The sequence below is a fragment of the Ranitomeya variabilis genome, chromosome 3 (genome assembly GCF_051348905.1).
Source record: "Ranitomeya variabilis isolate aRanVar5 chromosome 3, aRanVar5.hap1, whole genome shotgun sequence".
NCBI lineage: Eukaryota > Metazoa > Chordata > Amphibia > Anura > Dendrobatidae > Ranitomeya > Ranitomeya variabilis.
The window spans coordinates 607,407,056-607,422,638 of record NC_135234.1 but is presented as its reverse complement, the minus strand read 5'-3'; the positions used below and the strand labels follow the sequence as shown (position 1 = coordinate 607,422,638).

The window sequence follows — 15,583 nt, the reverse complement described above, 5'->3', positions numbered from 1 at the left end:
TTTGTGGCTGTAGCTGCTACGGTTCAGATGCCAATCCCGGACATACATACATACATACATACACACATTCAGCTTTATATATTAGATATATATATATATATATATATATATATATATATATATAGTGATTTCTATCACACAGGATTCTCTGCCCGTATCACCTTTTATAAACATTGTTTCATTATTTTAAATATTTCTTTAATAAATATTTATACAGTATTTTAATATATTTGGGCTTAATTGCTTCCTTTTCTATTGGGATTATTTACAGTCGTTACTATGTAGACAAGGTGCAGGAAACCAGCAGAAGAGCTGATCGTGGGGGTGATAAGAGTCGGACCCCCTTGATGTCTTATTGATGGCCTATTCTAGGATATCCATATTGTAAACCCAGGAATCCACTTTCTGAAAATACATCAAAGTGAAAATGTGAAAATGCAACAGTAATTTTTCCATTCCCAGAACAAGCCATAAATCCCGTCTCTTAACCGAGGCTCCCAAGAGCCAACTCCCAACATTCTCCATACACTTCAACAGTGAGGGGACAGCCTGTGTCCCACTTCATTAATGTCCATGGGGGTCATAGCAAGAGCCAAATAAGTGTAAATGCCATAAATGCCTAAGATGGGAACGTCCTTGTAAATGTCTCCTGTAATTTCTCACCCTAGTAGAGGACAGCGGTGTCCGACCGACCTGCTCTAGTAGCACAATCTCAGATAACATCAGGCAGAGATTAATTTTCCATCATGTGCTCGGGCAGGGGAATTTTGGGAAGGTTGTCCTGGCGGAGGATGCTTCTAACCATCAGAAGTATGCTGTGAAGATCATCAGCAAGAGATCCCTGCTCGATACTGGCGATGAGGCGGATGTGATGGTGGAGCACCGAGTGTCACAGCTGGCATCTGGGAGCCCCTTCCTCGTCCACGCAGACTTCATATTCCAGACCAAGGTATAATACTGACTACTGTTTTATCTCATATCCCCATAGGTCACCCGATCAGCAGATCAGGAGGGCCGCAGCGCTCACTGGGGTCCTCCAACCGATCACTACAGTACCTGACAGAGCGTCCGGCCATGTGCCGGCAAACTGGTCTGGTACTGAGAATGGGAATGAGCTACAGTACCGACACAGGGTTATGGATTCTACACATAATCTACTCTCTACATCAATTCATCTCCGTCTCTAAGATCTCTGCTTGCAGACAGTTACTAATCTTCATTGTTTGCCTCCAATGTGTATAAAACCCTTCCTGACCATGTGATGGACACTCAGACACACGGCTCATTGCAGGACACTTACTGGATCAGTTTGTTATACAGAGGCCTGTGTGTCCACTACATGATCAGGAGAGGAATTGTAGCCACTGGGGGTAACAATGCAGGTTCCTACATAGCGATTGCAAGCAGAGACTGGAAATTTATATAACTAATAATTAGTGGGTTTATCTGAAACTAACTTATCTTTTTTACTATGGGCCCAAGAGCTGACAGGCAGGTGGTTATCTGCCTGTTGTGCCCAGCGCTGACCTCTGCCGGCTTAGAGTAGTCACAGACCGCTCCTGCCAGTGATTCTGCAGTCTCCACTGACGTCACGTCAACAGAGCAGCAGCTTCTCTTCCACTTTGCTCTGGTGACGGGATGTGACTGCTGATGTCATGCTGATTGACAGCCGGCTCCACGCTAAGCAACTACAAGAAGTCGGCTGTCAATCAGCATGAAGCCGTCAGTCATGCCCCGTCGACAAAGCAGGCGCCGAGTAGAAGAGTTGAGAAGTAACTAACTGTGTGACTGTTAGTTCTAAGGCCCATGGAAAATAGTACTGGAAAACCTCCTTAGGCCTCTTTCACACTTCCATGTAGAAAAGCCGCGGAGACACCATCACGTGTTTCTCAACGCAAGCAATGAATAGCCAGGTTTTTCACCGGGAAGGAACAACCACGGGAAGGGCAGCATCCAATAAAGGAAAACCAACTATGCCAAAACATGGTATCCATCCACAGACAGCTGTTTCGGGGTATTTGCCCCTCATCAGTGTGGAGTAGGAAACTGGCTATTAGGAGCAGTGCCTAGTGAAAAGACTATAAACATAAGGATGAATGACCTCGGGGAGATCAAAACATCCAACACCACGGAGACACCATCACGTGTTTCTCAACGCAGTGATCCAGAACACTGCCCCCATCCCTAAAGGGAAATATGCAAATGCATGTAGAAAAGCTGCGGAGACACCATCACGTGTTTCTCAATGCAAGCAATGACCAGAACACTGCCCCCATCCCTAAAGGGATCACTGCGTTGAGAAACATGTGATGATTCTCAGTATTTAGTAGCCAATTGGCCAGACAGCCCCAAATCTATATAAACCAGCCATGTGGCTTCATTCCTCAATGTGCCAGCAAGCATACAAGCAAGAAGCCTGCCAGCAACCTGCCTGATGGATAGATACATAAATGGTCACAATATTTGCTAGAACTCCATCAATTTCTGCCACTTGCTCTAAACCCTCGCAAAGATGGGGTGTTAAAACACTCAATATATAGGTTTCCATTATTTTCCAGTAGCCAATCACATTTGGGAGCCTCCCATTTGGATGTATGGATAACGGATCCGTCAAAAAAACGGTTGAAACGGATGGAAAAACGGATGTAACGGATCCAGTTTTTCGACGGAACAGTTTAGCGGATCCGTCGAAAAACTGGATCCGTTGCATCCGTTTTACACTATTTTTGACGCATCCGTCGATACATCGCGCCGACGGATTGTGACGGCCGCCAGACAACGGAAGTGTGAAAGAGGCCTTAAAGGAAACCTGACAGTTCCCCATGCCCCCCAATCTGCCATGTATTTATTATTTTATTAATACTAGAGATGAGGAAATAAATTCTAATTCTACTAAAATTTTTCTACTAATTTTTCAAAAATCCAAATTTGCCAAAATGCAGAATTTTTTATAATTCGCTTCTGCTCAAATTCAATAAAATGGCTCAATTTTTCTGAATCATAAAAAGGCCATTCAAATGTTATAAAAATATTTAAAAAATCCTTATACTCATTTTACCGCTCACCTCTCGAGCCCCTCTGTCCAGTCCTCGCCGGTCCCTATGCACGTTATATGTCATGTGTGCAAGACCCTAATATTCCAGCATGAGCAGGAGATCAGAAGGTGCAGACGGGTCTGGATGGGAGGCGATGAGTAGCAGAGGGTAAAGAGAAGTTTCTTTTTTTTTTACATATTACCTTTATTATGTTTTGGGATCTGATTGACTCCAGAGAATAATGAGGGACATGAAATTAGTGGATAAAAACTTCTCGGAGCACCAAATTTCCCAGGAAAAACAGTGAGAACAGGCAAATTTGGATTTTGCCTGATTTGTTTATTGCACTTTATAACAAGTCCTTTGTATATTTGATGGCACGACAAGTCTGGTGAAGCCAACATCGCGTCCACTAGTCTGATGCTCACTGGCATATTGCAAACAAATTTATAAAAATGTTTTTTGCCATTCATTACAATCAAATATACAGTATAACCGGCTTGTTAGGAAAAGCATTATCATAAGAATAAATACGTGGTGGCGGTTTGGGAGACATGGAGGAGCTGTCAGATTCTCGTTAAACAAAGAATAGTCTTTGTCGGTAAAGCCAGAATAATCCTTCAAGCATTAGAGAAGCCACTGATGTATTCTGTACAGTAAATGTGTAGATGTTCGGATGATCCAGTAATTATGTCTTCTCTTTGCCGTGTTTCTACATGGCACAGATGCTTGTGCTACTTGGTCTGGAATACATGAGCTGCGGGGACTTCCACCACTTCCTACAGATGAAGGGGTGGCTTACCATCCCCAGCGCAAGGTAATAAGATAAAACATTCACCTGTCAGGCTATAGATTAGTGTGGATTTCTAAGGGTCTCCTGTGTGCTCCTCACATTACATCTTTCCATTTTCTTTTGTGCCAGATTCTATGCCGCGGAGCTCGTGTGTGGCATCCAGTATCTCCACACTAAGGGCATCGTCCACAGAGACCTCAAGCCCGAGAACATCCTGGTGGCTGAGTCGGGCCACGTTAAGATCACAGATTTCGGTCTCGCACTTGAGAACATGCTTGGAGACCGCACAGCCACCGAATATGCTGGGACAGAGGAATTCATGGCTCCTGAGGTGAGAAGAAGAGAATTGTCCTCTTTTTACTGATGCAATTATACTAATAATTTGACATCACACACAATGGAGAGATTAGGAGCATGGACAATACAAGCCCAGGGACAGTGTTACCAATCTATCACATAGTGGTGAATGTCCCCTCTATATAGTAGCGTCCGGTCATCGAGTCTTGTCAGTCCACAGTGTTGGCTCCTTAGTATTTGCTGTGCAGTAACTGTTCTCTCCTCTCTGGCAGATGCTGGCTGAGGAGGAGTATGGCGCCGGAGTGGACTGGTATTCATTTGGCGTCATCTTAAATAAAATGATTACCGGTAAGTGCACTTACCATCCTGCACTATTTAATCCATCATCCTCCGGCGCCGAAGACATCATCAAAGAGGTGAGTATGGCGCTGTAATAAAACACCACTGTATTTTATACCATACTACTTGAAAACCTCAGACAGCAAAACATCTTCCCTCTACTACACCCCACACTGCACCATTAAAAGGGATATCTGGGACTTTGTGAAAAATAAAAAATGTGCCTAAACACTAACAGACAGGGAGCTGCTACCTATCTGCCTATTGTGTCTGGCAGTGTTCTTTGCCGGCACAAACCGCACCTGCCGGCGATTCAGCTGCCTATGTTTTTCACAAAGTCCCGGATATCCTCTCTAAGAGACAAAATGTTACTGATCTAATGAATAATTATGGTAGGAGTTTCCCTTTATAGTATATGTCTGGTAGTAGATGTACGGAAGGCATCTTTACACATCTAGAAGAAGCCTCCATGTGTAATCTTCTCGTAGAGGTTTTTGGAATAACTCATGACGTTTCTCTATTTTAGCTCCTCCAGAGAGATCCTGCCAAGCGCTTAGGAGTCCATGGAGACATCCGAGGTCATCACTTTTTCCAGCATATTGACTGGGTCTCTGTGGAAGCCCTTCGGAAGCCCCCACCACACATCCCTATAGTAAGTATATATACATTCTACATTCCGGACACATTTTATAGACAATATATGCTTCCTAATGTTAGGAGGTAGATGGAGGAGGATGTGCCCAGGGCTGCAGAGGGAAGGTGTGGACATATAGCCTGTGCAGGCAGTGTGGATACATAGAGGCCTAGTGGAGAGGGGAGCCCTACGCTAACACCAAAGTTCGACCAAAAAAGATGCAAGTGTTAATGATCAAGGATGACCTTTCATCTTCTTAGTTTGACTTTGTTGAATGTCAGCGCTGGATGTGGCAATTATTTATACCAGTGTGAGTGACATGATGTACTGAGTGTACATAACCTATTTATTTGCGTGTCTATGTAACATGTGTGCTGTGCTTATCTAACATGTGCGTTGTGCCTGTGTAACATGTGCACTGTGCTTCTGTAACATGTGCGCTGTCCTTGTGTAATATGCGCTGTGCCTTCGTAATGTGTCTTGTGCTTGTCTAATGTGCGCTGTGCCTATGTAATGTGTGCTGTGCTTGCATAACATGTCTGCACTGTGCTTGTATAACATGTGCGCTGTGCCTATGTAATGTGTGCTGTGCTTGTGTAACATGTGCGTTGTGCCTGTGTAACATGTGCACTGTGCTTCTGTAACATGTGCGCTGTGCCTATGTAATGTGTGCTGTGCTTGCATAACATGTCTGCACTGTGCTTGTGTAACATGTGCGCTGTGCCTATGTAATGTGTGCTGTGCTTGTGTAACGTGCACTGTGCTTGTGTAACATTTGCGTTGTGCGCATGTAACGTGTGCTGTGCTTGTGTGATGTGGGCACTGTGATTGCCGGTGATTTACTGCAATGTGACGCACAGTTACAGCACAGAGATGGCAGGGGCACAGGTGTTGTGCCCGTCTCACCTGCATACACTGCTGCTGCATGTGCTGACACCAGACACAGTGCCGATCTCAGCATTAACCCCTCATATGCGATGAATCTATAACGTGTTTTTGTTCTATAATGTTTTGTTGTACTTAAAGGGGTGGTCCACTACTCAGACAACTCTTTCTCAATCCCTATGTTTCCCCTAGTAAAATAATAACACTTATACTACCCTCCGGTGCTGGTGCCATTCCAGCAGTGCCAGCACTGGATCTCCTGGGGCTTGAGAGACTTTGTTATGTCATGTGATCCCTGCAGCCAATCAGCGCTGGCCTCACTCCCTCTCCTATGGCCATAATTGCCACCGGAGGCAGTGAGAGCAGCCGCAGCTAGTAGTGACGATACTGTAAGTGTTATTTTACGGGGGGGAAACTTAGGGATTGTGAAAGCATAGTCCGATGAATGAACATCCCCTTTAAGTGAGGGGGTCCATACAGAATTCTCACACACACTGGCCTTGTATTCTCAGTGTTCGCATCTGCAGTTTTGATAGGACATGAGTTCCCTGCAGGGTGGAAAAAAACAATGTTTTTTTTAAAAAAATCAAAAAAATCGGATTTTTTTGATTTAAATCGGATTTTTTTGATTTAAATCGGATTTTTTTCAATAAACTGCTTTTTGAGGAAAATATTTTACCATCCAAAGGTTCTTCCATCATGAGATAAAGCTGAGTTGTTTAACTCAGTAGAATAAAGGCTGTATATGTGTAACATTCACAATGCCATGCTCTTCCAGAGGTTTCTGTAGGATGCTGACTATCCAACAAGTTTGGGCATGTCAACTGAATGGAAAAAGAAACTAAACCAAAAGTGAAACCAAGCTAGAAGTGTGGAATTAAAGGGGCAGTATGAACAAAATGTGGAGGCTATTAATAGTTTATACAATTAAGACATGCTGCTTTTAAACACCTACCTATTGCCATATAGTAAAACAAAAAAGATTTTTACTTACTTTGGGGTCCCCCCCTCACCCTGGCGTTAGATCGTTGCCCCTAGTTTCGTCCGTGTAACTATGGGCGCACATGCGCACTGCTCTCACTTCTCATTTTAATCGTGATTTATATTAAAAAAAACCTTTTGATTTAAATCAGTGATTTAAATCATGATTAAAATCATGATTTAAATCGATCCGATTTAAATAGAAAAAAATCTTTTGATTTAAATCGTGATTTAAATCATGATTTAAATCGGCGTGATTTAAATCAATCCACCCTGGTTCCCTGTGATTCAACCACTTAACCCTAAATCAATGCCTGTGAGCATAGAGATGTGTATGCATGATGGGAGAGAAAAACACAAAATTTATGCTATCATGTATGTTACATGCTAGTATGTCATTAGGATGCATCGTCTGATCATCAGAACATCATAATCTATTTTTATTTCTCTCTTACAGCCACCTATGCCTCACCACCGTGCCAGAAAATTCCACCTGAACAACATGGAGCGAGCAGAGGCCAACAAGGGACCTTTACCAGTAACATCTACGGCCATGTTCAGAGGGTTACCATTTGTCACCTTGTGAACCCTCTAGACACCAGCTCTAATGTCACCAGAGCGAGTTGTCCTCCTGAGCTCCTGGAAGAAGATCTGATGGCTAGAAGAGTGGACCCAGGCATCGAAGAACTGGAACGTCTAATAACACCTACAATTGGCACAGGACCAAAGCACAACATCTTCCCAAGAATTCATCAGAGATGAGGACAAGACTGACGGTGAAGACACCTGTCAATGGAGGACGTTGAGAGACCCGGCTACAAGACAGCAGAAGACCAGCACAGCCGATGGTTGTAAGTGGTGGCGCCAGAACATCTGCGCTCACTCATAGGCATGTGAAAAACACTTCAAAGTGTACCTACCGGTAACTGGATTTCCTCACATTCATGATAGCACCACCATGTTGTGCTGTCATGGGTTGGAAGAAGCCAAATGGTGAGTGTTGGCCGGCTATTTAGGGGTGGGGGAGGCCGGATTTTTTTTTTTTTTTTAGTAACATCTCACACATGCCTCTGAGATTTAAAAGTGTTACTATATACAGATTTATCCACTGTGTATAGTAAGTTTTACTGTCCGGTAATAAAATTTCCTCCTGCCTATGACAAAGCTGTCATAGGTGAGGGGAAAAGGTGAGTGATGGCCGGCTATTTAGGGGTGGAGGAGGCCGGATTTTTTTTTTTTTTTTTAATAGATGGAGGATTGGGGCGCAGGATGGGAGCAGCATATGACAGAATGGGGGCGCAGGATGGGAGCAGCACATGACCGGATGGGGGAGCAGCACATGACAGAATGGGGGCGCAGGATGGGAGCAGCACATGACCGGATGGGGGAGCAGCACATGACAGAATGGGGGCGCAGGATGGGAGCCGCACATGACAGCATGGGGGTGCAGGATGGGAGCAGCACATGACAGCATGGGGGTGCAGCACATGACAGAATGGGGGCGCAGGATGGGAGCAGCACGACAGAATGGGGGTGCAGGATGGGAGCAGCACATGACAGGATGGGGGCGCAGAATAGAAGCAGCAAATGACAGGATAGGGACGCAGGATGGGAGCAGCACACGACAGCAAGGGGGCGCAGGATGAGAGCAGCACACGACAGAATGGGGCGCAAGATGGGAGCAGCACATGACAGAATGGGGGGCGCAGGATGGGAGCAGCACATGACAGCACGGGGGCGCAGGATGGGAGCAGCACATGACAGGATGGGGGCGCAGGATGGGAGCAGCACATGACAGCACGAGGGCGCAGGATGGGAGCAGCACATTGACAGAATGGGGGGGCAGGATGGGAGCAGCACATGACAGGATGGGGGCGCAGAATAGGAGCAGCACATGACAGAATGGGGGGGCAGGATGGGAGCAGCACATGACAGCACGGAGGCGCAGGATGGGAGCAGCACATGACAGAATGGAGGTGCAGGATGGGAGCAGCACATGACAGGATAGGGGCGCAGAATAGGAGCAGCACATGACAGGATAGGGACGCAGGATGGGAGCAGCACACGACAGCATGGGGACGCAGGATGGGAGCAGCATATGACAGGATGGGGAATCAGCACATGACAGAATGGGGGTGCAGGATCGGAGCAGCACATGACAGCATTGGGGCGCAGGATGGGAGCATAACATGACAGAATGGGGGCGCAGGATGGCAGCAGCACATGACAGCATGGGGGCACAGGATGGGAGCAGCACATGACAGGATGGTGAGGCAGCAAATGACAGAATGGGGGTGCAGGGTGGGAACAGCACATGACAGGATGGGGGAACAGCACATGACAGGATGGGGGCGGAGTATGGGAGCAGCACGACAGCATGGGGGGCAGGATGGGAGCAGCACATGACAGCATGGGGGCGCAGGATGGGAGCAGCACATGACAGCATGGGGGCGCAGGATGGGAGCAGCACATGACAGCATGGGGGCGCAGGATGGGAGCAGCACATGACAGCATGGGGGCGCAGGATAAGAGCAGCACATGACAGAATGGGGGCGCAAAATGTCAATGGAGGACGTCGAGAGACCCGGCTACAAAACAGCAGAATACCAGCACAGCCGATGGTTGTAAGTGGTGGCGCCAGAACATCTGCGCTCACTCATAGGCATGTGAAAAACACTTCAAAGTGTACCTACCGGTAACTGGATTTCCTCACATTCATGATAGCACCACCATGTTGTGCGGTCATGGGTTGGAAGAAGCCAAATGGTGAGTGTTGGCCGGCTATTTAGGGGTGAGGGAGGCCGGATTTTTTTTTTTTTTTTTAGTAACATCTCACACATGCCTCTGAGATTTAAAAGTGTTACTATATACAGATTTATCCACTGTGTATAGTAAGTTTTACTGTCCGGTAATAAAATTTCCTCTTGCCTATGACAGAGCTGTCATGGGTGAGGGGAAAAGGTGAGTGATGGCCGGCTATTTAGGGGTGGAGGAGGCCGGATTTTTTTTTTTTTTTTTAAATAGATGGAGCATTGGGGCGCAGGATGGGAGCAGCATATGACAGAATGGGGGAGCAGCACGTGACAGGATGGGGGAGCAGACAGGATGGGGGCGTAGGATGGGAGCTGGTTATTGGTAGATTTATGGAAATATATCTGTATTATTAAGCTTCAGTTCCTTAGATCATGTGTAATAATGTTTGTTGTTTTTATATTATGTTTTTCTGGCCTCTCAAAATGATCTTATTTTTCTTCTAATATTTGGTTATATGTGTTGTTTTTGTTTCTTCTTTTGTTTATTTGTTTTGTGTTTGTTTTGTTACTGACACTATAATTTTGCACTTTACACAATTGACCAAAAGATTTAACTAAATGACTCTTATGAAAATTAGATTTAGTTAGCAAAATGTTTAGTGGGAAAGTGTTATGAAGCTTTTATGTTAATGGCATTGACCACTCGGGTTATTGTTGCCCAATGTGTTTGTGAGGTCAATAAAAGGCACTTAGTGCAGAAATTCAGCATCGCCAATATTTCTATTTCCCACATTTCATATTTAGTGCCGAAATTCAAGAAAGGTCATATTAGTAAGCGCCTTATAATCATCCTAAACAGATTGGTCAACAATAAGCAGAAATGGCCATTCCTTATAATCATAGTTAAAAGTGTTGGAAGAATTTACTATAAAGTTTATGTCACCCCTTATACCATAAAATAATAAACACAAACTGCTTCTCTAATAGACTGACACGTCCAGAAGAGATCCCATATCAGCAGTCACCTCCTTATCATAACAAACAGGATTACACTGATAGATAACAGAATCCACCATTCACAGTAGGTAGTGTCACAGCTCACCTCTTCCCCCTTCCTGTACAGTGACATTTGCATGTCACTAAACATGAGAATATGTATAGAAAACTGTCCCAAGGAAATAGAGTCCCCTATAATGTCTTGTTATACAGATACATATACTGTATGTATGTATATATATATATATATATATATATATATATATATATATATATATATATATATATATATATATATATATATATATATATATATATATATATATATATATATATATATATCTCCAGTGTTCATAACTGCAAACAGGCAAGTGAGCAGCTTCCATAGATGTACAGAAAACAGAATACAATAATCCGCAATCAGAAATACAGATTATAGAAAAATTATCACAGTCTGGTCTCAATTAGTTTAAAAAATGTATGTGACACATTCCCCTAAAAGCATAAAGAAACACATACCTAAAAGAGTATTGGGTGTTATAAGACACGTTTCCAGGTTAGAGTAGAGTAGGGCCCTGCCAGGAGAGTCTACCTTGTCGTGGTGGCAGGCTTAACAAATCTTTTGGCCAAAACAAAAGCTGCTGGCTGTGTATGTGATCTGGTGTTTGATGGGTATTGTTACTGTGATTGGGGAGGACGGGAAGCAGAAGTGGAGTGTTTCCAAGAGTGGGCGGTGGGACTTTGGAAGGTTCGGGGGTGGAGGCGGAGCTGGGGTGGTGCCCGGGCGGAGTCTCAAGGGGGCCCGAAAATGTTGCCAGTACGGGGCCATGAAATTCCTGGTGGCAGCGCTGTACAGAATTATCCACTGTGTATAGTAAATTAAAAATCCCACCGGTAATAAGATTTCCTCTTGTCCATGACAAAGCTGTCATAGGTGAGGGGAAAAGGGTGAGCGACGGCCGGCTATTAAGGGGTGGACGAGAACAGATAAAAGGATATTATATTTTTTTAAGATGGAAGATGCTGAGAGTTGACTACTCTACAGCAGAAGATCAGCTCAGACAATGTCAGAAATAGGAGAAGAATATCTGTGCTCACACTTACCGTGTATTAGACTCTTAGGGCAAGTGCAGAAAACTGTATATTCTCTCATCTGAGAGTATCGGGACGATTATGCAAATCACACTCTGATACGAGATTGAGCAGAGTGTGATCAGATTCTCTTGGAGAATCTCCATCTTCTCCATTCTGTCAGTCCATGGAAATCGGACTGCACTCTGATGTCATCCGACTGCAATCCAATATCATCCACAGACTCATTGACTTGCATGGCCAGGTGCAATCTGGATGCAAATTGTGCATGATGCATGGCCCCACGCACACAGCCCCATAGAATAACATTGGTCCGAGTTCGATCCAATGTTTTGTCTAATGATGCGCAGACTGAAAATACAGTCACCTGTACCTGCCCTTAACCCCTTTCCGACATCGGGCGTACGCACACCTACCGACCGTCCCATATCCCGCGGGGCAGTCCGGATTTTGAGAGTGTGCCCCGCGGTCACGGGCGGCACTATACTTGTCCCGCACTGCAGAGCTGCTTGCCTCCACCCGCAGAGAGCCACACACCACATATATGGCTGCCGCTGCTGTGCGCACGGGACCTGTGATGAGGTCACAGGAGGGGAGGAGTCAGGAGTCACATGATCAAGGGCCTCCGTGTATTGCAGGACTCTACCGTGCTGTCTTGGCGCTGGATGAGGGTAAGTTTATGTGTGGGGTCAGGAGCGGTTCACAGTGTGGATGCAGCAGAGCCATGTGTGTACGAGGTGTACAAAGCGGAGCCGTGTGTGTACGAGGTGTACAGAGCGGAGCCGTGTGTACGAGGTGTACAAAGCGGAGCCGTGTGTGCAAGGTGTACGGAACGGAGCCAGGTGTGTACAAGGTGTAAGGAGCGGAGCCGTGTGTGTACGGAGCGGAGGCGTGTGTGTACGAGGTATACGGAGTGGAGCCATGTGTGTACGAGGTGTACGGAGTGGAGCCGTGTGTGCAAGGTGTACGGAGTGGAGCAGTGTGTGTATGAGGTGTACAGAGCGGAGCCATGTGTGTACGAGGTGTACGGAGTGGAGCCGTGTGTGTAAGGTGTACAGAGTGGAGCAGTGTGTGTACAAGGTGTACGGAACGGAGCCAAGCCATGTGTGCTAGGTGTATGAAGCGGAGCCGTGTGTGTACGAGTTGTACGGAGTGGAGCCATGTGTACGAGGTATACGGAGCAGAGCCGTGTGTGCAAGGTGTACGGAGTAGAGCCGCGTGTGTAGGAGTAACTATGTGTGGTCATTATACTGTACGTAATATCATGGGGGCCATTATACAGTATGGAGCACTGTGTGGGGCCATTACACAGTATTGAGCATCATGTGTGGCCATTATACAGTATTGAGCATCATGTGTGGCCATTATACAGTATTGAGCATCATGTGTGGCCATTATACAGTGTTGAGCATCAGGTGTGGCCATTATACAGTATTGAGCATCATGTGTGGCCATTATACAGTATTGAGCATCATGTGTGGCCATTACACAGTATGGAGAATCATGTGGGGCCATTATACAGTATTGAGCATCATGTGGGGCCATTATACAGTATTGAGCATCATGTGTGGCCATTATACAGTATGGTGCATCATGTGTGGCCATATTGTTTTGTTTATAATTATTGTTTATGAAACAGTGATCAGCAGTGTTAAATGGCTGTGGTTGGGACGTGGATATGGGTGTGACTAGTTGTGAAATGGGTGTGGTCAGAGGCGTGGCCCCAAATTTACCGCAGCGCGCCGCAAGCTTTAGCCCTCTTTCCCTTCTTCACAAGTTGGGAGGTATGGGAGTATGCCAATGTCAGACACCCTTCCTTTGATGAAAAAAGGAGTAATTAGGTTAAGAAAAGAATATTTTATTAACAAATCATAATAATAATAAATAAAACATACAAAGGAATAAGTGTTAAAAAAGGATGATGTATAGGATCACCGGTGCCACATGCCCCATAACAGGGAAATATAAAAATGGGAAGCGTTCTCTCACTAAAGTGCAAGCGTAGTATGACCAAATGGTCTTCAAGTAAATATATATAGTGCAATGCTTACCAGCAGAAATAGATGGGGTAGATGGCACAGAATAGATCCAGCAGAGTCCCCAACACACGTTTCGCTTATTAATTTCTTCCCATTTTTATATTTCCCTGCTATGGGGCATGTGGCACCGGTGATCCTATACATCATCCTTTTTCACCACTTATTACTTTGTGTGTTGTATTTAGTATTATTATATGTTAATATTCTTTTTTTAACCTAATTACTCCTTTTTTCTCCAATTTTTTCATTATAATATGGAGTTGGTTAATCCCTCTTTTTTGAGGTTTTGTTTTGCACAATTTTGTGCATGGTGTTGTTACGATGGGGCTATCTGGTATTTACATCACCCTTCCCTTGATGTGGGCTCCGGCGGTGAGCCCACATCTTTCCCAGGACATTTCAGCTGTTTTGATCAGCTGACTTATGCCCACAATAGCCGTGGGTGGAATCACGATCCGCCCACAGCTATTAACCAGTTAAATGCCGCTGTCAAACTGACAGCGGCATTTAACAAGCGCTTCCGGCAATCGCTCCAGAAATACGCCCACCGTAACCCGCGTCACGTGATCATTCACCGGTGTGTTGGCATGACAACCGGAGGTCTCCTGGAGACCTCTATGGTTGTCAGTGCCGAATTGCTGTGAGCGCCACCCAGTAGTTGGCGCTCATAGCAAGTGAGCAATTCTGCTATATAGAGGCGACCTGATCATCGTCTCTATGTAGCAGAGCCAATCGGGTTATGGCAGCTTCTAGTCTCCCAGACTATTGAAGCATGCCAAAAGTAAAAAAAAATGTTTTAAAAAATATAAAAGTTCAAATCACCCCCCTTTTGCCTAATTCAAAATAAAACATAAAAAAATCAAACATACCAAATATGTGTATCACCGGGTTCAGAATCGCTCAATCTATCAATAAAAAAAAGGATTAACCTGATCACTAAACGGCGTAGCGAGAAAAAAGTCAAAATGCCAGAATTACATTTTTTTTGTCGCCACGACATTGCGCTAAAATGCAATAACGGTCCATCAAAAGATAATATCTTTACCAATATGGTATCATTAAAAACATCAGCTCTGCATGCAAAAAAATAAGCCCTCACTCGACCCCAGATCACGAAAAATGGAGGCACTATGAGTATCGGAAAATGGCGCTTTTTTTTCTAACAAAATTTTGAATTTTTTTCACCACTTAGATAAAAAAGAACCTAGACATGTTTGGTGTCTATGAACTCGTAATGACCTGGAGAATCATAATGGGAGGTCAGTTTTAGCATTCAGTGAACCTAGTAAAAAAGTCAAACAAAAAAACTGTGTGGAATTGCACTTTTTTTGCAATCTCACAGCACTTGGAATATTTTTCCCGTTTTCTAGTACACTAAATGGTAAAACCAATGTAGTTCAAAAGTACAACTTGTCCAGCAAAAAGAAAGCCCTCACACAGCCATATTGACAGAAAAATAAAAAGTTATGGCTCTGAGAAGAAGGGGAGCAAAAAACGAAAATGCAAAAACGAAAAAAGCTCTGGGGTTAAAGGGTTAAAGGGGTTGTCCCACAAACAAAGTACATTTCAATCAATAGGTCTTAGAATAAATATAAAATCCACCATTGGACTGGTTAAAAAGTAAATTCCTGTCCTGAGATAATCATATAAATTGTTTGTGAGACAAGCCCTTTAAGATGAATGTGTGTACTGGTAACTGGATTTCCTCACATTCATGACAGCACCACCACCTTGTGGTG

General features: G+C 44.6%; 1 protein-coding gene across 1 annotated transcript; it reads left to right on the top strand.

Annotated features, from left to right (window-relative positions):
- The first annotated feature begins 642 nt into the window (after positions 1-642).
- On the top strand, positions 643-7,726 carry LOC143817745 (protein kinase C delta type-like). Its single transcript, XM_077299232.1, has 7 exons — positions 643-651; positions 761-949; positions 3,761-3,852; positions 3,958-4,159; positions 4,398-4,541; positions 4,991-5,120; positions 7,422-7,726. The coding sequence occupies exons 1-7, from the start codon at positions 643-645 to the stop codon at positions 7,724-7,726; spliced, it is 1,071 nt and encodes a 356-aa protein (XP_077155347.1).
- The last annotated feature ends 7,857 nt before the right edge of the window (positions 7,727-15,583 follow it).

Bases quoted from the DNA above. Each gene is read 5' to 3' on its own strand.
- LOC143817745 (XM_077299232.1), top strand. The intron at 950-3,760 runs GTATAATACTGA...TACATGGCACAG, and splicing joins ACTTCATATTCCAGACCAAG to ATGCTTGTGCTACTTGGTCT. The intron at 3,853-3,957 runs GTAATAAGATAA...CTTTTGTGCCAG, and splicing joins CTTACCATCCCCAGCGCAAG to ATTCTATGCCGCGGAGCTCG.